General features: G+C 43.5%; 1 protein-coding gene across 1 annotated transcript in view; it reads right to left on the bottom strand.

Moving 5' to 3' along the window:
• Positions 1-22,831, bottom strand: part of fa2h (fatty acid 2-hydroxylase) — a 30,739-nt gene extending 7,908 nt beyond the window's left edge. The window contains exons 1-2 of the mRNA XM_080760845.1: positions 22,475-22,831; positions 1,182-1,280 (exon numbers count right to left, since the gene is read on the bottom strand). Coding sequence (XP_080616971.1) covers positions 1,182-1,280; positions 22,475-22,765 — 390 coding nt within the window. The 5' untranslated portion in view covers positions 22,766-22,831. The remainder of the gene's footprint in view (positions 1-1,181; positions 1,281-22,474) is intronic.
• Between the last annotated feature and the right edge of the window lie 262 nt (positions 22,832-23,093).

Here is a 23,093-nt window from a genome sequence, read left to right as displayed (position 1 = left end):
ATGTTGCAGTCATGGGACAATAACAGAGAGGGCATGGAGAGAAAGGTGAATGAACTGCTGTTCATTGTCTGTTGAACCCTCCCCTCCCCGTGGTCACCTCTCACATCCCATTGCTATCTCTCCTCCCCGTGGTCACCTCTCACTCTGCCATCCCATTACCTTCTCTCCTCCCTGTGGTCACCTCTCACTCTGCCATCCCATTACCTTCTCTCCTCCCCGTGGTCACCTCTCACTCTGCCATCCCATTACCTTCTCTCCTCCCCGTGGTCACCTCTCACTCTGCCATCCCATTACCTTCTGTCCTCCCCGTGGTCACCTCTCACTCTGCCATCCCATTACCTTCTCTCCTCCCCGTGGTCACCTCTCACTCTGCCATCCCATTACCTTCTCTCCTCCCCGTGGTCACCTCTCACTCTGCCATCCCATTACCTTCTCTCCTCCCCGTGGTCACCTCTCACTCTGCCATCCCATTGCTTTCAATACCGTTTTGAAAACTGAGATTGAGATCTGAACCTCTGTGACAACGTTTGCCAAAAGATTCAGACACACTCGCACCAACCCCATCTCACAGAAATATGGCGAAATAGCACGGAATTGCAATTCCGTACATACACGACTAGAAAACCCCAAAATCTGTACATATTACACGACTACTGTTTTGACCGCGAATGGAGGCGTGGCTTTCACTAGTACGGAAGTGCTATTTCACCGTGGCCGGGTGAGTTCGGGTTTCCACCTCGGACGGGGCTGAGTCGGCTCTTCCGAACTTCACAACGCTCGACACGGCACTCTGTGGCTCAAGTTCGGTAGAGACGGCGCACCTCCGTCATTGTCTATGGGGAGGATTTTAGTGTCATATGTACAGGTTTTTTGGTTTTCTAGGCGTGTATGTAGCTCGCCAGCTCAGTGGCCTTGTGGTTAGAGTGTCCGCCCTGAAACTGGGATGTCGGGGTTCGAGCCCCGGCCGAGCGCGGCACGGCTGCAGCTCACCGCTACTTGGCTGCGGCTCACTGCTCCAAGAGATGGGTCAAATGCGGAGAACAAATTTCACCGCGGTAACGTGTGTGACAAATCGTACGACTTTGACTTATGTACGTAATTGCACTTTCGTGCTATTTCACCGTGTTTGGGTGAGACTGGGTAGCTCACACACACACACACACACACACACACACACACACCTTGTCGAGGTCTATAGGGTTGCAGCGGCTGTATGAGCAGCTGTCGTCCTCCTCTTTCTCTGCAGTCATCTGTGGCGTCGTCCTCCTCTCCCGCAGTGTCTGCAGGAAGACAAAGCGACACACAGCTGTGATTAATGACAGAGAGACAGCGTGACATTTTAAAGAATGGAGAGGTGCAGACTAGGAAAAAGGGGAATATCCGCACTCTTAATAAAGTTTGAGTTTATTTATTTAATTCGCATCACAAGCAGCATGAGCATGCAGTCTAGAGAAACGAACGCGTTTCGGCACACAGGCCTTCCTCAGCGTTTCAAACTAGGGTATGTCTCACAGAGAAGACATATATTTAGACTAGCTATAGTGTGTGGAGTGAGTCATACTGTAGTTTACTGTACATCTCCTGTATGATTGCCCTTTGCTCTTCCGTGTCAGCGGAATGTATACCCCGCTGTGTCATAAACATATTTGATGCTGCTGCTTTGGTCACTGTGACAATTAACCCATTCTGACCTGAGATCAGATTCATACGAGATTTCCACCGGACACACACTGGTCTGATTAACCCATTCTGACCTGAGATCAGATTCTAAAAAATGTCAGTCGCTCTTCGATTTTTCAAAAATAGCAGACCTACAAGCTCGTAGCGCGCCACTCGGTGGCGCGCTATGAGCTTGTAGATCTGCTATTTTTCAATAGGTAAAGCATAACATGATGCTAACACCAACATGGGTTCCCGTTCAGAATGGGTTAAACTGTGATGGTCATACAGCATGGATTTGTGTTTATTTGGACTAACACACATCGTATCAATATTTCTCCAACGTGTTAACACCCGGTGCATCACCCACGCTAAAGGTTACAGCTGAAGACTCTTTGGTTTCATCCCAGATGAAAAGAGTCCAAACCAGGCCTTGGACCTGCAGTATTTCTGTGGACTCCACATAAATGAACATAGCCATGATTTGGAGGGTATGTGAGTAAAGTAAGCAGCTTTGGGAGACAAATGGCAGATATTTGCCTCAAAATTGTATTATACTTAGTTACTTTACACCACTATGGTACATATATGGAAGACCAATCGAACACCTCTGACGTAAACGAGTGGGCTGTCCCAGCTGTGACGTATCCTAGACTCAGAGACACCGATGACCTATCATCACTTGAAAGCAGTGAAATATTCATCAGGCAGTTTAGTTTCAACTAAACAGATGATTAACTTTAGACACACACACTCACACCCATGTGCGTGCATGTGTGGTGTATGTAGACTATGTACACAGTCCCCCTCTCTTAGCCATACATGCACTCCCTCAGCAAACCAACACCCGCACAGGCAACTCTACACCTCAACATTCAGCCTGTGGTCTAACCCTATACCACAAACACACCACACACATACATGCACACACGTGCATACACACACACACACACACACACACACACAGACAGACCGACGCACGCACGTGCGCATGGTCTCTCGCATGCACACACAGATGGGCGTGGTGATGGGTACATCATCCATCTATCATAACTTAATCCATCATAAATCCATCTCAGTTAGTGTTGGGCTATAATAGTGATTGGAATCAAATGGAAGTAAGCAGACACACCCTCGGTATCAGCAGCAACCTAGAGTATGTTCTGTTCTCTGTCGAGGCCATATAGCCTTTGGACAATATTTGATTTTGTCAACCCATAACCATATACTGTAGGTTCTAAAACACCCATGGAATATAATACTATATGAAGGGTTTTGTAGACAATGCCTTGAGGCCACGGATCCCAATGTGGAGCCTAATGAGTGTAGCAAATCACAATAGGGATCGTATGTCAGGTGTGTGTGTGTGTGTGTGTGTGTGTGTGTGTGTGTGTGTGTGCGTGTGTGTGTGTGTGTGTGAACAGCATAGCTTATTAAAAAGGGATTATTATTGACGTTCATGCTCGTGTCAGGTTGAAGACAAAATGTTCAAATAGCGTGCCATGTAGTCGTCACAGGGCGGCGTTCAGTGGTGGAAAGTAACTAAGTACATGTACTCAAGTACTGCACTTAAGTACAATTTAGATTTGTACTCCAATACTTTTACTTCTACTCCACTACATTGGACATTACATTAAGTTGTTGGACACGGCACAGCGTAGAGGATTACTCCCCAAGGAGCTGACAATGGAAACAAAACGGTAGTTATAGGAACTATCATCACATGCTTAAGACACATCCAACCGCAAAGGCATAGACAAGAAAGGTGTAATGGACAGTAGAGTAGGTTCAGCACTTTGAATCGCAGCCGCAGCGTGCAGCATAATGACTCTACGAATTATCATGTTCGTTGTTAAGTTTTATTTACAGTATTTGCAAAGTAGTAGGCTAAGCCTTGCCGAGCCATGAGGCCCATAGGGCAGGAGGCAGGAGCATACTGTTACTGTACCTCCTGTTTTGGTAGCATGAGGCAGCTTGATGTACAACTATACACCTCCTGGACATGACGCTAGTACTGTATGTCGCAGGGACTTAACCCCCAATCCAACCCTTGATGCTGAGTGCCAAGCACGGAGGCATTGGGTCCCATTTATTTACATTTTTTACAGTATACATTGTACAAGTACATTCGTACATCTTGTGGAATTCTACCTCATGGGGCAGTTGGCAGCCACTGAGCAGCATCTGGGCTAGTGGCAGATGTCTATTGATCCTACAGTACCACCAACATGGTGTGGGAGGAAACCAGAGCGCTACATGAACGCAGAGCGGGAAAACACAAAACCTCCACAAGCTCTAGGCGGGTTTTGGTTGATTGAATATTTTATTGACAATTTTAAAAGCAGTACGATGCAAAAGTCAATGAATGAATCCCCAAAAAAGCTAAAATATGGGTCATTGTGAACATTATTAATGAGCAACATTAACAATGCAACCTACAGATGGTACAAAAAGTACAAAACGATGAATGCGTAGAAACCAGTGCTGCTCTGTCACTGTGCAAATTATAATGAAAGTGTCACACAAATGTAGCAAAATAGCCAATCTTTTTTTTTTTTTAAGTGAAAGTGATTAAATGTTTGTGTATGGTTTTATGAATACTGAACAATTTATCCATCCATCCAAACATCCATCCTTTTACTGTAATACAAAATGTGGAGCAGTAGTGCTAAATATCGCCGCTCAATTATCTCTATTACATGTGTGTGTGTGTGTGTGTGTGTGTGTGTGTGTGTGTGTGTGTGTGTGTGTGTGTGCGCGCGTGTACATGTGCGTGCCGTGCATAATGACTAGGCTATGGAGAAATTAGAACAGATAGCAGGCCTACATCTGCTGAGAAAGTTTATTAAGAACAAATATATATCTTTATCTGTGGCTTTGTCATAATCGAAGAAGTAATAAGACAAATAACGTAGGCCAGTGGTGTATAACTGGCAACCATACTATAGTAATTGTCGACTTTATTATTTTTTAAATTATTTTATTTATTCCGTAGAAACGTTTTAGGGTTCCTGACTGTGATGTCATGTGGGTCAATACAACATCATACTGTAGTCTGTACTGAGTACTAAGTGTGGTCCTCGCACCTTTCTATTTATATTATATTATTTATGGTGTTATCTTATCTTCACAGGACTTTCCTCAAGTATTGTATAAGAAATATTAACACAAACATATGGTGCATGCATAAGCAATGTGTAGCCTATCTAAAAGGTTAACTTGTTTTATATGACCTACTGTATATAGGTCATACAAAAGAGTTTATAACATTCTTTTACAACAGGGTAGAAAACGATAAACAATGAACCGCAGTAAAAAGCAAAGAACCAAAGATCATAAAACCCTACAGAACAGAGGAGAAAACTCTACATGCTTCAACTTCTGACCAAGCTGTGGGAAATGGGAATTACCAGTGCAGCAACTGAGGTTGCTTTCCCCGCCTGTAGCTTCCCTAACACGAATGTTGTTTTATTTCCAACTCCATGTCTTATTTAAGGCTTTATGTATTTAGCATGTTGTTAAAAAAAGAAGCACGTTTAGTATCATAAGAATGTCACCAGATGGGCCTTATGACATACTGTGGGTGGTTAATGAGATGTCTGTCCCCGGCCTTGTGTGACACCTATACGATTCTCTATTAATATCACATATTGTTGACGATCTAGGAATACAAAGCTTGCTCGGAAAACTTCATGAGAATGGTATGTAAACTTAAATAAGCTAAAAGGTATATAAATCACTGACCCCAGGCTGGCCAGACTATAAACTGAACACTGAGAAGGAATATTTATTTTATACAAGCCAGAGGCACCGCAGAGGATACTTAACACCATGGCTCTACTTCTGCAGCTCATCTCTTTCAGTATATGCTAATCCTAATTTGCAGTAGAGAGGGGCAAAAAGGATGAGAGAACTTCCAAAGTATGACATTTATTAAAGATTCTTAATGTCAGAGAGAAAAATGTGCTACATTTTCCTCTTTTAAATATACAATCTGAAAAAAATGGTTGCTTGAAAACCAAAGCTGCAACCATTCATGATTATTTTAGGTGTATTTATTTTGTATGCTGTGTTAGAGTGATTATTAGAGTAAACCTACCCTAATAATAGTTTTATCTAATAGTTTAATCTTTTCTTATTTCTTATTCTTACTAGTCTTATTACGTTTGAAATGTACTAGGTATTTGTATGCTATGTCCTGTATGTCAGTCCTGTTTGATGTTTGATGTCTGGGGACTGCAGATGGAAATGAGCAAATCTTGCTAAATCTGGTATATTTACACTGCATTTTTAATGTATTGTTCATCAATATATACTGTCCCGACCAAATACACGAATAAAGTAAAGGAAAAAAGGAAAAATGCAGCCAGTGATTATGTTGCTTTATATCCATGTTTAACTAAATAAAATTATGCTAAGGCAGAAAGAATAAATGCACTGTTTGGCCGTGGCAAACATATAGGGCCCTATCTTGCGTCAGGGGCACTTTTTTGAGTTTTCTCCAAACTCAACCCAACTTCTCCTCTGACTCATCATTCTTCCATCTTTCTCTCTCTGTGACACGTTCCACTCCTAAGCTGTTCCTTAAACACTGAAAACAAGAGAAGGGAATTCAGAGACGTATTGTCAGGTCTGTTTCCCTCTGTCCAGGAGTGCCTGTGTACACTCTTCAGCTTGCTTGTCCTATTCACATAACTCACATACAAACCCTGCCCATTGTCCTATTGACTGTAGTGTATTACATATAAAGACATGGAGCAATACATTAATTAAGCTCTTCTAGTATAGTCAATAGTTAAAGCATCCAAAGAATAAATGATGCAAAAAGCTCTAGTCTAACTATGTTCCCTATTCATTACTTGTTGGTATGTTTTATTGCAAACTCCATGTTTAGTTTAAAGTTTCATGTATTTAGTTCAACTAAGGTCTGTCTCTCTCTGTGCATGAGAAAAATAAACATGTATATAGTTTAGTCATAAGAATGTCACCAGATGGGCATATGACCTGGCTGATCAAATCTATGGCTGTCCCCTTGTATGAGACATACTGTAGGGTTCTGTAATTAATGTCACATGTTGTTGACCCTTTAGGAATACAAAGCTGGCTTGTAAACAGTAATGTTCTCCCCAGGTTGGCAGAGGGAGAGTAGCGGCCAGGATTACAGCTTAGGCAGTTGGCACTGGGTGAAAATGGGTTACAAAAATTGTGGGATAAAAAGAAAACAAGAATGCAAGAGTGCAGAAAGCTGCCAGATGCAGAAAACTCTCGTTTTTGAACATCTACAGACTAGAGTAAAACAGTTTGTGTGCGGCAGCCTCTCTGCATCAGCTCACAGCTTCACGTCGCAGCGTTCAGACTCAGAGTGTGGGTTTTATTCCGTTCAGATTCAGACTATGGGTCTTATAGGTAAATCTGTGGCCACACTTCTTTGGGTGGCCACACTTCTTTGACTTGAGAGCTACTTTTAAAATGACCAACTCAACAAGATCTACCCACCATTGCTGAAAATAGTTTTTAGAATATCTTTAGAATAGTGGTGCTGGCATTACATATAAGACAAATGCACTAGGAATGGGAAATGGAGGAGGAGAAATGGAATAGGTATGGGTTCTTTCGTATTTCATAATGCTACCGACGTTTGTGCACAGCAACACTCTTGAAAACAAAATATTGGATTGTGGATTTGAGCTGACAGGCACTATTGATGTCAATCAATCAAGTGACAAGTCACCTGTAATTCAACAAGCAAGTTGGTCTGTCTGTGTAATCTTCCAATTAAACTACCCCAATGTAGGCCTACCCCATATACTTCATTGACTGGGATCCCCCAGGGCTAGCGACACATTACGAGCATGTAGATATTTTTAGATAGATATTTATTGATCCCGCTTTGGACATTCAGTAGTCATGATATTATAGCAGTTACAAGACACACACAGAAAAAGAGATCAGCTGAGAATAACAAATAATATTAACTAGAATGACGCAATTAGCAATTGCAAGTGTGGTTGCCTCGTGTAATACATTTGACCAGACTTTAGATGCTGATGTTATATGACATATGTCATAATTATGTCATGCATCATAACAGTTTGATGCATGACATAACCAGTTTAAAAAGCAGGTGGCCTGCACACATCCCTGCAGTTCCTTGCTGGTGCTGGGCAAAAGGTAGATACATGTATACAGAGAAGGAGTAGTCCGCACAGTCTTTGCTCCAACTGTGTTTATTTTATTTTACGTGAACGGCCTTCATCAGGTGATGTCAGGTGATGATGATCAAACTTAAAAAGGTTATCTTTGAAAAACAAAGAAGGGTCCCGCACTGTCACTGTCAGAAACTTGCCAGGAATGTTGCTCTTTATTGGTCAACGTTTCGGTCGATTAGACCTTCATCAGGACAGACAATACATACAGGGCACAATAACCACCAAACATTGATAGACCACACCCCCTGTGAGAAGGTCATGGAGATGCAGGTCATTGGCTGCACAGATAAGACACTCCCCTCATAAGACACTCCCCTCAAAACCATATTAGACCTACCCTAAATAAAGAAAGGGTGTATGCAATCCCATAAAACAAATGTATCAGCGTCAGGGCATCACTAAAGAACAAGGGATCATATGACAGTGTGATGATGATCACCTGATGAAGGCTGTGAACGGCCGAAACGTCGTGTCCTGATTTAAATGGTGTTTTAACAACAAACACTGTTGGAGCAAAGACTGTGTGCGGACTACTCCTTCTCTGTATAACAATAGAAACCCCCACAGACCCACGTGACGGCAGAAGTTACTCTAGAAGCATGCAATAAACTGACAATAACAATAGTCTGGGTTGCCCTGTGGCCAACCACACAAATGAATAGAAAATAGAAAGGATTCAGCAGATAGTAATGCACAGGGATTAGGACATGAGTACGAGTACCAGACTCCAGGTATACTACACTGCAAGTGGCATCAAAGTGTGAGACAATTTCATAAGCCTGCGCCATACGGACAGTTGGACACAAGCATCGGTCATTTGTGGAACAGTGCTGGATGGGAGGTGGACATCAGGAGCGTCCGGGTCAGTTCATGACAACTACATAACAAAGCAGTCAGTGCCCATATAGTCATCAGTGCCCTGAGGCAGGGTTGGCGAAAGGGCCTTTCTGTGTGGAGTTTGCATGTTCTGCCCGTGTCCCATAGGGTACTGGGTAGGTACCCTCACAAAAAACATGCAGTAATCCTGGTCTCTGAACTACCTCCCCCTGGCCAGCCGGGGCACCTAATGGAGGGGAAATTAAGGAACTGGTCGGAATAACGTGTTCCTTCCACGCGCTACGTCCGGCCGGGGAAACCCCCCCCTGTCAGGTGAAAAGAAGCAGCTTGGACTCCTCATGTATAGACACAAACACGGTCTCTCTCATCACCATTTTTATTTCTCACAATCACAACCTGTGGTCGCAACAAGACTTGGTATGATGGAACGGCAAGGTTTGGCCAGAACTTAGCAGCCAAGAGAATGAGCCTAGCCGCAGGACACTGCCAAAGATACCAAGAGCTGCCAGCCAGCAAACTATAGTGCTGTGGGAACCAACACACGGGCACTGGTGACGAGGACGTCCGGCGTTAACATATGTGGATGTACTCAAGAAAGACACAGCAGCGCAAAGCACCAACAAACTGGCCAGATAATGTACATATGGAGAACTGGGATGACTGGTAGCGACGATGGAGGTCGTCGTCTGAGGACGACCTAGAGATATTCTGACTATCAATCGATTCATCATCATTCCTGACTACTGGTTCATCCATATTCCCGATTGTATAAAACACCCGGCCAATACCCCATATCAATCATCCCTATTCCAGACTAGATAAATCACCCATCACCCCATTATATTCCAGACTAGATAAATCCCCCATCACCACGTCATATTCCAGACTAGATAAATGACCCATCACCCCTAGCAGTTAAAACAGCCCCTTAACCTCTTGAACACAAATATCAGATGTACGAGCTTGTAGGTCGGCTATTGTTGACGAGGGGAGTACAGTTGCAAGTCAGTTTCACTCAGAATAGAATCAGAAGTGGTTAAATGCAGACCTAAAGTAGATCTAGATCTAATCTCATGTCTCAAAGTCTATTCCAAATGGTATGGAGCTCAATTCAAATCACGTGTTGTAATTTAAATGCCGTCATGAGCATGCCAGAAGAGCTGTGAGCTCGCCAATAAAAATCACATACGTGTAGGCCTATAGCATTCCAGAAATGACTTTCACCATGAGAAAGTTGAGAAATGTAACACCGTTCTGAGATTAATCATTCATTAGCCAATCAATACATCCCATTTGCTATGTGCTCTTCTATTCAAATGTGTGTGCGCTCCCATCAGCCGAGGTAGATAGGTCACATGACTCTGTGGTTAATGGTTAATTGCTATATCATGCCTGTGCCATGGTACGGTACACACTCTGCTGAAGAGATAACGCATTTCCCATTTACCTCATCTCATATCTGCAACTTAAACGCATGTCCTGGCCTGGCCTGTCACAATGTCTACATAAACGCAATGTCCTGGCCTGTCACAATTATTACATAATCGCAATCACTTGAGATAATTGCAATTATTTGAGATAATCACAATTATTTGAGATAATTGCAATTATTTGTGCAAAATCAAACATTGTTTCCATGTTGAAAAATGTCCATTTTCAAACATTTAAAAAAAATTGCAGAAAGAGCAGATCTACAAGCTATTAGATAAACTAATTTTGGGGGGGGAAAAAGAAAAAAATATATATATTTAAGTTATCTGCCCAGTGCAATTTGTGATTACAAAGCCTAAAAGGCAAACAGAAATACAAATTGTAACGTTCCAATGTTCAATGCAAAAAACACAATTAAATCGTTAATTGCAATTATGTGTGTGACAATATTAACCGTCAACTTAAATTTGTAATCGTGACAGCCCTATACGTGCGCACGAACACGCACATACATACATCCAATTGCCAAACAGCATAAATGTACCATTCCCAAATCATCCCACCACAGCTGGAATAGAAGTAAGGTCAAGGTACATTATAAGGTCTCCGCTAAGCTGCAAACTGTATTGGCTCTAAGTGCATAGGGGGGGGGGCTTATAAATACACAGAAAAAGCTTCAGGTGTACAGGTGAATTCTTCCATACCTACGTATGACTTTGAACATTGAAGTTATTGTCACAAGGCAAGGCAAGGGCTGGAAATTAGAATGTGCGTGCATGCATGTGTATGAACGCACGTATATACATGCATATACAGTACGTCTGTGGTATGTGTGGAGCTAACAGGATCACTCAGCTCCAATCGAAATGATAAAACCAGTCAAACCTGAATGACGAGGACTCAAGGAGGCGAGATTACACCCTTGCTCTCTATTCCAATGGTGTGTGTGTGTGTGTGTGTGTGTGTGTGTGTGTGTGTGTGTGTGTGTGTGCAACTGTGCACGCGTGCGTGCGTGACATGGTTTTGTGTCTGTGTGTGCGTGCGTGCGCAGGTGTGTGTAGAAAGGAGTGTCATGTTACAATCCAGTCAGTAAGTTAGTAAGCTAATCGGCCTATAGAAACTGTAGGCTCCGACACAGAGAATGAAAGAACACGGGTTTAGAAGCAATGCAGCTGTACGTAGCTAATAAAATCAATAACTGCGTGTGACCAGAGCAACTTGGTAACAAACGCGCTTCACATTGGCCAGCTCTCTACAGTATCTTGCATTGGCCAGCACGCATGCAGGCTACAAACAATAACACTGCGCACCACGTGAGTGAGGTTCTACCATAGCCTGGAGCGATGAAACATTCTGATTGTTTTCAGACTGAACCTTCAAAAGAAAATGACCGAAAATGACATTTCAGTGTCTTGCTCAGGCATTGGTTGAAAAAAGGACTTTAAGGCAGAAATGCAGAAACTTACCCTATACACACAGATGACTAAAACACACACACACACACACACACACACACACACACACACACACACACACACACACACACAAACACACAACCTGATCCCACAGTCCATGAACACGTGAAGCCAATATTTCACGAAACCTCAAAGAGCTTTCACCTTTGTGCAACACATAGTTAAATTACATTAAGTTTTATGAGCCCATAAAATGTGACATGGTGTGTTTTGTCATCATCATCATCATTTTTCAGCCGCGGTCGAGATCATGGATTTCACAATGCCACGCCACTGACGCCAGACTTTCTGGTCCTTCATTGCCATCCCCAGTTCCTGAGAACTATAGTTAATATTAATACTTACAATATACAATATACAATAATCACACATGAGTCGTTTTATAATGACAAATAGACATGAGAATGCATTGGAATTGTGACCGTTCCATTTGAACAGAGTGAAATGACCAGTGCCGATGTAACCGTGCACTTCACTGACCCCTCTTATCCGTATCTCTACATCTCAACTGTGACACCGATTGTAGCTCCTAAAGCTGCATCATCCGAGGAGGTGGTGCCTCCACCCCCTAACCCACCCACCCACCCACCCACCACGCTCCTCTGGGTGGGTGGTGCTTCCACCCCCACCCACCCACCCACCCACCACGCTCCTCTGGGTGGGTGGTGCTTCCACCCCCACCCACCCACCACGCTCCTCTGGGTGTGTCTGAGAGTGAGAATCCCGTCTGTCTCTCCCTCACCTTGTAAACAAAACACCTGAGTGAGTATTTGTTCCCGCAGGGCTCCGAGCCAGCAAGCCTCCATTGAAAAATCCACCCACACACGCACGCACGCACGCACAGACACACACACACACACACACACACACACACACACACACACACACACACACACACACACACACACACACACACACACACACACACACACACACACACACACACACACACACACAGAGTAGATTGTAGACTTGTAGATTTGCTTTTTTTTCACAGAGAGTTGGTCCCAGGTGACGTGATTGTTATTATGCTGTAGTAATTATGTTGTCAAACATAATTACAGAGTCAGAATTCCCTGTGTGCATGACATGTAATTGGCTAATGAAAGTGACAGCGACTCTGAATAGAATAGATTGGATAAATGTGAGGAAGGAAAGAAGGGATCTCCCCCTGTTTCTAGAAATATCTGTCTAGGAATTCTCTCTCTCTCTGTTTTCACAACACACCAGTCTACAAGGAGCAGCGGTGGAAAGTAACTAAGTACATTTACTTAAGTACTGTATACTTTTTTTTCAACCAAGGTTCATGTTTTAGGTTGTTATTAGAGAAAGTAAAATATTTTTGATTTGCTGCTTTCTTTGGTTTTAGCGATTTTAGCTATTGTTTGAATTTTGACAGGGAGACGGGGGCATTCAAACATGGGGCTAGTAAATATGTATTTGTTTACAAAATGTTATAGTGATTTATTTTTGTATTATTTACTATAGTCCTACTAGACCCCAGGAAATTACATATAGCGTTGCTATAGGAACCGGACCAATGTTAAAGGCTTCCGTAGGCATCAACTATTATATATACAGAGTATACGTTGGGGTACGTCACGTATATATACGGACTTGGGATATGACGCCACGGACTTGGGGAAAAAAAGAGTCAAGTACAATTTTGAGGTATTATTACTTTACTTGAGTATTTCCAATTTTCAATACTTTTACTTCTACTCCACTACATCTCAGAGGCAAATATTGTACTTTTACTGCAGTTACTAGTTACTTTGTAGATTTTGATTATTATTACAAAACATACATTAACCACTTCATATACTGTACATTTCGAACTGCAATTTTCAAAAGATTTTAAAAACTTGAAAAGGGACATTCCGCACAATGACATTCCGCAAAATACTTTATATTTTTGGTACTTTACAGTAAGTAAATTTACGATGCAAATACTTTTGTACTTTCACTCGGTTACATTTTGAAATCCGGACTTTACTACTTGTAAAAGAGTATCTCTACAGTGCAGTATTGATAGTATTGATTGACTTTTACCCATTCCAATTACAGGTCTAAATCAAGGGGCCAGTGAGTTGGGGCTCCAACGTTGAAGCACGGGGCCCTAGTGGTAAGAGGAAGGACTGCAGGCGGACCCGTGGATTCATGACGAGGAAACCCAGTGCAGCTGAGCTTGCCTTTAACATTGAGTGCTCGGTTGCACTTCCGCATTTGGGCACCGAAATCGAAAAAAGGTCGGAAGTAGACGGTCCTTCCGGGTGCTTCAAAACGCCACTGAGCAACTTCCACTGACATGAATAGCCAGATCAGTCTCTATCCTTTTAATACTCTACTCTATGGTCTAAATGGGTAAAGAAATTAGTACTTTTCCCACCACTGTCAACACACCCCATATGTCTTCCTGTTTCAACACAAGCCGTCATATCCCCACGAGGGGACACTCCTCCCCACCTCCTTTCATCCAAAACAACCAATAACGAGGACTCTCAAAGTGCCTGCTGGGGAAAAACATTCTAAATCCAGTGAAAAGCAAAAGGCCCCGCCCACCTACTAGAGACTAGAGATTATTGCAAACACACAGGAGAAGAAGACATATAGGATAGGATAGGAAAACTGTCAACATTGAAGACGTTAGCTCCCATTTATATAACAGATTTGCTGCAACCCCATAACCCTGTGCGCTGCCTTAGATCATCGGATAGGGCCATCCTAGTTCCTCCTGCAACGCGTCTGGTCACTCGGGGTGACCGGGGCCTTTGCGGCTCGGGCACCTTTGCTCTGGAACTCCCTGCCCTTTGGCTCTTAGATTAGCAGAATCAGAGTCTTCTTTTAAAACGCTTTTAAAAACACATCTGTATGCCAAGTGTTTTTCCTAATATTGTTTTTAATTGTTTTATTGACCTGTTCTTTTCTTCATGTTTTATCGTCTCTGATGTTTTTATGATTACTGTTTTTATAACTGTGCTGGCTTTCCTCCTCATTTTAACCTTGAGTGCCCGGATCGTTTTTTTATTTTTTTCATTTTATGGTTGGCTGCACTCAGGTGCTGCACTCTGAAAATAGCAGATCTACAAGCTCGCAATGCGCGTTGTGAGCTTGATCGGCTATTTTCAGAGCGCAGCCAAGTTTAAAGTCAGGCATTACGACTCAATCAATAAAAGGCCTGCCAAAAAAAATAGATTTGACAACAAAATCAACTGTAGATTCAGTCTAGACTAAAATCTTATGATTTGTTGAACACAAAAAAACATCTGATGACTAAAATATGACTGAAACTAAATTAAGTTTTATTCAAAAGACTATGACTAAACTCAATCAAAAATGTCTGTCAAAATCAACACGGCCTTTCTCTCTCTCTCTTCCCCCCTCTCTCAGTCTCTCTCCTCCACAGGTGTGTGTGTGTGTGTGGGGGGGGGGGGGGGGGGTTACCCTAGCGACTATACCTGTGTCCCAGAGAGATGAGTGATAATTGAGGGCCTTGGCTGTTGCCACGGCAGCAAAGGCAAACAATGCAAGCTAATGTATTGCCCTGGTGATGAACTCTGACCCCGTAGCCACCCAGAGTGGCTACGGGGTTGTAAATGAGGCAAAGTGACCTGTTATGAAAAGCATTATGACGTTTGACAGTAGTAACACAACCTGCTTTATTCCCCCTGTACACCGTCCACCATCCTTTTCCTCTCACTTCCCTGTCATTACCGCGACCATGGAAATGGTAGTGGGTTCGGGTAAGGACGCTCTGTGATTGGCCAATAGCCACTTTAAGTGGCAGTCGGGGCAAATGCTTACCCAAGAGCTTTATTTACTATTCTGTGCCGGGGCGCAACTCAAACCCTCGGCTAAGCGAACTTTGCAGTGTTCGACTTTTGGTGGTCTTGTGGCTCGAGTTCGCTTGAGACGGCGTCCCTCCGTCGCAGACTAAAACTGTACTTTATCCCGTAGTAGGAAGGGGGGGGCGTGACCATTTACGCAAACCCGCCACCACCATTTGCATGCTCGCGTCATTACCTCTCCCCCTCATCCCCTCTCTCCAACCCTCTGTCTGTGTGCTTCCTTCTTTTCCTTGACTCCACTCTTGTTCTATTTCGCCTCTCTGCTCTAACTATATTCTGTCCCTCCTTGCCACTTGCTCCCAGCCTCCACGCGCACGCACACACACACACCCGCGTGCACACACACACACCCGCGTGCACACACACACACCCGAGTGCACACACACACACACAGACACACACACACACACACACACACACACACGCACACACACACACACACACACACACACACACACACACACACACACACACACACACACACACACAGTCTGAAAGACAATCGTTGTCATTGAGGAGAGAATGAGCTTGGTGCTGCTGATGAAAGTGAACATTCCAGTGACCTTGCCTGCCAGGCTCAACCCCAGCTGTCCTCTGACACAGAGGTTCCCAACCACTGGTACTAGTACCACTGGTGGTACTATAGTACCACTGGTACTGGTACCACTGGTACTAGTACCACTGGTGGTACTTGAGCCCCCCTCTGGTGATATACACAGAGGAGTGAGTTGCCCAAAAAAGGAGAAAAAAGACAAAAGTGGAATGAAATATTTATATATTACTACAGGTGGTTCTTCTGACCAAGCAATTGGTTGAACTAGGCTATCCAGCCGTGCTGAAATGAGCATGACAGCACAGTCACCTAGCCATCAATATAATGTTTGAGAACGGATTAATCATATTAGAAATATCAGCAGTTTTGTCAGAGCAGCAGCAGCATCATTGGCTTAGGAATGGAACAAAAAGGGCCGGTACTGTATATGCTCCTGGATTTTAACATAATATGGTGGTACTTGGAGAGCCAAATATATTCTGAGGTGGTACTTCAGTATAAAAAGGTTGGGAACCACTGCTCTGACACACATCTCCCACCATCTTGACCTCATCTCTTCTCTGCAAATCCTAAGTTTCTACTTTATTTACACAAATCAGTGTTCCTGATCTGTACTGTCTCTGTTGCCCATGAATATACTATTACGGTTACTGTCCTAATCTGCAATTCATGAATACAAAATCACATTATCGTACTAGTAAACTACTGGATAGTCATAAAGACTATGCATTCATTACTGCTGCCCTGTTGTATTAATTTACATTTATATTGCATATGAAGTCCCCCAGCTACCCCACCCCCCTTCGTATGAAAGAGAAGGCCCCATTATGAAGGAGAAAGAATGTTGATATAGATTGCTGAACAGCCTATTCCCAGTTCCCACATCCTGTCCCAGAGTAGATAGATAGGCCGATAGCAGGCTAGGAAGTCCTTCAGAACAAAGTTACTCGAGTCCCAGGCAAACAAATGTACACCTGAGAATGACAGTATGACACAGCAAGCTGATTAGAAGGATAAGAAGTACAGGCTCTGCCCATTACACCCCATCCGCACTGCCAGCGATGCGAGCGAGCGAACGATGAAATCTCATTAGAACACAACAACATATTTATCCCAAATCTTTCAGCCCCATTACTGACAAGACAACCATGACTAGTTCAGCTTCTAAGATACCATTGAGTGAGGAAACGCAAGCCTTCATATTATGAATTATTTTTTATGAATTAAAATCGATTGAAAATGAGAGGAGAGAATTGCTTTTAATGACTTATGCCATAATTAAAAAATAATAATAATAATAATCATAATAATTGTATTGAAAATGTATCATTTCAGAACAATTTCATGTGTACTCAAATATGTAAAATATCCAATTTCTGAACAATTTTATGTGTACTAAAATCGGGGTGCCAGGGTTAATGTGTTTATTATATTGTGTGAAGTCAAGTAACCTAGGGCTAAAGATTTATGCTCATGTGAATGACAGACAATCAGCATGTAAATAAAAACATGTTCATTGTTTACATTGTTAGTAGTTAGTTGAGTTATCGCGCACGCACGCCGCACACGCACACACTTCAAATTCAACCTGAAGAAGTGGCTAAAAACAAATCAAATCTGTAATCATGAGTAATTATTAGCTCCCAGATCACTGGTGTGATCATTTTTCTCGTGGATGAAACAATTCTTAGTGGTGGCCTGAGCCCAAAACGTTTACGAACCACTTGTCCTAGAGGCCTGTTTCCAAAAAGAAATAAGAAAACACATGCAACAGGTTTTGGGCATGTACAGTAACAGGTTTTGGGGTCATATCCATTACTTTATTGCGTAGCTATGTATGCTCTCATACTGCTGTGCAGTGGCTGTTCTTGGGTGACATGTGGGAAACAGATTAGGGAAATCCTTATAGGTCTCCCACGTCCTGTCTATGTGACCAGTCAAATATTGTACCCGAGAGAACAATTTGCTATTTTTTCCACATGTGTGACAGACCAGAAAACACTGAAGGACAAGACTAAAGGTCCCACTAGTGTTACACACTGGCATTCCGAAGCCTGATATTCCGACGGCCGACGCATCGCCATTCCGACTCGCCACATTACTAACCCTGTCCCTAACCCTAACCCTCAAACCACACCAATGGGTCACCATGCAACTCTTTACTACCAAACAGTTGCAAGTAGTTGCATGGCGACCCATTGGTGTGGTTTGGGCCATTGAATTTAACAAGTTGAATCAATTGGGTTGACTTGGGTCGACGTGCAACAGGATCACACCGCTGGGACGAGCGCTAAAACCGCCTCGTCCCGTCTCGACCCTTTGCTGTGGTTTGGGCTGAACCGCGGTGCGTCAGAATGTCCCCCCCCTCACTAGCAGGCCCTAGACTAGAGGCTATGCTTCACCTTAGCATGACAATATAGTGCGAGAGAAAAGGTCATGGGGGTGTCATTCAAATTGTTGGGGTTCATCTTCTGGGGAGAATTGAGGTGCACAGACAATTCCATGGCAATCCAGCCAGTACTTCAAGTTTGGGACCAAAAGTGTGCAGTCGACAAAGAATTGAAAGTGACTTTTCATGTTTCTACTAACTAGAATGTCAAGAATTCTACTAACTAGAGATAGCCTGTCCCTCATATCCTCTCTCACACATCTCTCACTATACTTCTGTCATAAGTAGTAACACCGTGGAGAGGTCAGCATTTCAGGAGTCCCGTGTGTTGGCTATAGAGCGCCGCAGTCCCTCCCCCTTTCAGAAAAACGAGTGGCCCAGGAAATGAAAACCCCATGCATTCTCCCATCGGCACTTCTAATATAATTTATTTAAAGACGGTTACGCCGCGGACAAAGCCAACTCGGATCGTGACAAATCATGACAATGAACACAATGTTTTGGGCCGATCAAATCATTAGAAAGAAGAAAAGAAAGTCAGGAGACAACACTATTTGTTTTGTTTTTCGTCTTATAAATTATTTGATCGGCCCAAAACATTGTGTTCATTGTCATGATTTGACACGATCCGAGTTGGCTTTGTCCGCGGCGTAACCGTCTTTAAATAATATATAATTAATAATTATATTAGAAGTGCCGATGGGAGAATGCATGGGGGTTTCATTTCCTGGGCCACTCGTTTTTCTGAAAGGGGGCGGGACTGCGGCGCTCTATAGAGTCTGCACTCTCGCATCGCATGAGCTGAATACTTTGACAGAAACTATCCTAATAAAATCCTAAAAGTCCATATAGAGAAGTTCACACGTAACTCCTTCTGAAGCTCTTTCACCTGCTATATATTAGGCATCATCTAATTGCCAAACTTGCCGTTAAAATCTCATGTTGATGCCTGTTAACTATGCCCAAAATCACATGGGCATTCTTGATTAGTGTATTTTCATTGTTTTCAAAAGTGTTGGACAGACTGACAATTTGGACAAACCAACGGTTTCCGAGAGCCGAAAAAAATGCCATGCCATGTGTCTGTCTTTCCCTGTGTCTTCAAACTCACTGAATCTCTGTGAGTTCGGGAGGGGTGTGGGCACCGGCTTCCCTGACTGACCAACCCAACCCGTAGGCTTCACGGATTGTCTGTGTAACTTTTGTACCACTTTTTGACCAAACTTGTGACGTGTCAGAAAATGTGAGATAAGCAGATACTCCGAAATGCCAGGCAACATGTGCAATGATGACTACATCTGGTAATATTTCACAAATGGGTGGGCATGGACATGTGTGCCCGACTTGCATCGTCCCTGCCCGGCTTGCATGGCGTGTGAGTAGACGGGCACAATGGTCTAGCATAATAAATGATAACCAGGTAAATGGCCTTGTGGTTAAGAGTGTCCACCCGAAAACTGCGAGGTCGGGGTTCAATCCAAGGACTACCTTTCCTGCGTACAGGGACAATTAATGCAACAGCCTTAAACCTGGTGGAGGGATTAGAGTGGCTCAGAGGCTTGGGTGCTGCGGCATACTATCTCTTCCGAGGTATTTTCACCATAATGTTTGTGATATGTCAACAACTGCCTAGAAGAATAATTAAAAGAAAAGTTGACTCAACTTAATTCCCCCGCCCACATTGCTTTCTATGAAGTTCCCTTGGAAAATGTGTGTTGGACACAATGGACAGACTTCTTAATACCGTATTAATAGCTGGCCAGAAGCAGAGCTTGTGACTGGTACCGGACTGGTACCGGACTGGTACCGGACTGGTACCGGACTGGTACCGGACTACCGCTAAATGCAAAAACAGTAAGCACTTTCTAAAATCACACCCATGTGAAGTGAGGGGTGCTAATATATTAAAGTCTAACTCATGTTGATATGGTGATGTAAAACAAACAGTTTTTGCAAACAGTGCAAACACAAACATTGACAAATAGACAATATGACGTAAATGGCACATTATGACTGTAAGTTTTCCCTTCATTGTCAATGGCGTTTACAAAACAAACATTGCACTAAAGACAAACATTAAAGCTGTGTATAGGAGGAGTTGGCGCCCCTCAAAAACAGTGAGAAGTGTGTGAGTCTATAAGTGTGTCAGTCTGTCTATGAGTGTTGCTTTTATGGTGTTTAAGTTGTGGATAATTTTGTATTATTAAAACTACTAAAATTACAATAGCCTATAGGCCTATTATGTCTCACAGGTTGTCCTGTACTACTTGGTGGTGCTCTTCTGTTCAAAGGTCCGATTTTACTGATACGTCTTATCAGCTAATCTACAAAGGGGAACATACATGTAAGCTCCTGCATCATTCTGAAAGCACAGATAGAACAACTAAAATATACTCATAACAGTGACCCACTTGCAGTTCACCCCCCAGTATCCCTATTCTGGGGGGTGAAGGTGAACATTTGCCAAAAATAGCTGATCGATCTAAAATCACACCCCCCTCTCTCTCTCTCTCTCTCTCACATTAGAGACACAGCACTACCCCTCTCTCTGTTTCTGGCGCCCCCTACTGGTATAAATAAGTAACATACTCGTGCTCATTGACCTACACAAACAAACAGGTACATGGACTGGATTGCTGGTTGTAGGAGTGGTTGCACCACTCAAAAAACCTTACAACGCGCTGTGAGCTTGTAGATTTAGAGAGCCAACTCACGGCCACTTTAGAGAGGATTTTTAAGTGTTTGACAGTAGCCAACACACATGTTACTTTGCCTAAAGGCTACCCAAACCAACCCCAAAGAAAAAAGAAAACAACAACAACAGTTACAGGTAACCTAATGACAAAATAGATAGGCTTAAGGGGGACAAAATAAACCCATGCGTGGGGTCTAGCCTGTATAGGCCTACATACGTCTTCCCACAACTTCAACAACAAACAAACAAAAAAACAATCAACTTCCCGGCTTTCCTCACTGTTTGTCCCTTTATCTCCTCTTTATTCAGACAAGACAGACCGGTTTCTCTCTCTTTTCTTTTCTCACCCACCCACACCCACGCACACGCCGGAATCATTCACTAAAACATCACTGACCCCAACTCCCATGTTGTTTTGCGCTGCGCCTGTCACCTTGATCTCATGTATCAACAGCAACCTCCCATAATCCCTATTCCTCCACCTGAGTATGCAGGTGACGACACAGTCAGTCCATGTAGACCAATATCAGTCCCAAGTTCCCTCCCTGATAATCTATTCTGAAGCCAGATTGTTTAGGCATCAAGAAGAGGGAGAGAAACACCCAACTACAGCTGGGATAGTGACGCACTGACAGACAGACCCACACAGGGCTTCCTGGCTGTGTCTGTGTGTGTGTGTCTCAAACAAACTAAACAAATTTACAAAACATGGCCAGAGATTTCGCTCTATAGCAAATGTTTGCTCCAAATACATTTGCATGGAATGGAAATATTGCAGGAAAAAATATTCACGCTCACATTCACCTGTACAGATTTAGCAAATGTTAGAATATGCTATACAGATCTAGTGATCCAAATCCAATACATTAGTAGGCCTGTACTCAAGTGTGTACCTCTGTTATGAGTATGACAATGCTTATGAAGATATAGCCTAGATGACATGACATGAGAATCTTGCTGTGACTGCTGTCAGTTCCTCATCCTTTTTACAGCCCAGCAAAGCACACATAGCCTATATGCCTACCAAAAAGAGCATAAAGAAAGAAAGACCATAAAACAGTTCCGCTTGACAGAAGCACTTTTGTATCACTTTCGCATCCTTGATTTAGACAGTAGCCATCTGTTTGCCTGTTTCCCAATTAATCTTTGAGAATTTAGAATTAACTGGGTTTCATTTATGGCAGCTGTGCACTGTGCAGGTGCCTGGCATCGGCTAAACTAAAGGCGACGCGCTTTCATAGACGTAACATCACAAACAAAAACAAACAAACAAACAGGTACACGGACATTGCTGGATGTAGAAGTGGTTGCACCACTTAAAAAAGTAAAAGAAGAAAAAAATCACGTTCTCTCTGTCCAGAGACTCCAGACTCTGTACCTGTTCTTCCTCGGCGCTGCTGCTGCTGCAGTCTCTCTGGAGCTCGCCGATGTAGTACTGCTCCATCCACCGCCGCGCGTTCTCCGAGTGCCGGTGCGGCGGACCCTCCATCTCCCCGGCCACGTCCCTGCCAGAGCGCCGCAGGATCAGCGCCTCTCCGCCCGGGTGCATGCGGAGGAAGCCGGTCACGTCGTACACCCTGGTCCCCAGCAGCACCCAGCAGGAGTCCTTGGTGCGGTGGCGAGCCACCTCCTTCTCCGAGAAGAACCGCGGAGACGTCGACGGAGACATGGTCGATCTGCTCGTGTTGGAGATGTGTGTCCACTGTCCACTTGCTTTGTCCTGAACCGAACCGAACCGAACTGTCTGTACTCTGGAGGAGGAGTGCGTAAAGAACTCCGCGGAAGAGGCCGCCGACTCGCCGAGTGCGAACTGTTGTGCACTCACTGTAATAAAACTTCTGCTGTGGTTCACTCACTTACTTTGACTGCTGCGCCTGAGGACCCAACCATATCAGCTCATTAGCATATGAGTTACATATTCATTACAAAAAGTGCCGGAGAGAGCGAGATCATTATGAAACACCTGTATTCACTTTGGAGAGCCTGTATGCAGAGTT

Source organism: Protomyctophum bolini, assembly GCF_963924005.1.
Source record: "Protomyctophum bolini genome assembly, chromosome: 4".
Lineage (NCBI taxonomy): Eukaryota > Metazoa > Chordata > Actinopteri > Myctophiformes > Myctophidae > Protomyctophum > Protomyctophum bolini.
This window is presented reverse-complemented; position numbering and strand designations above follow the sequence as displayed.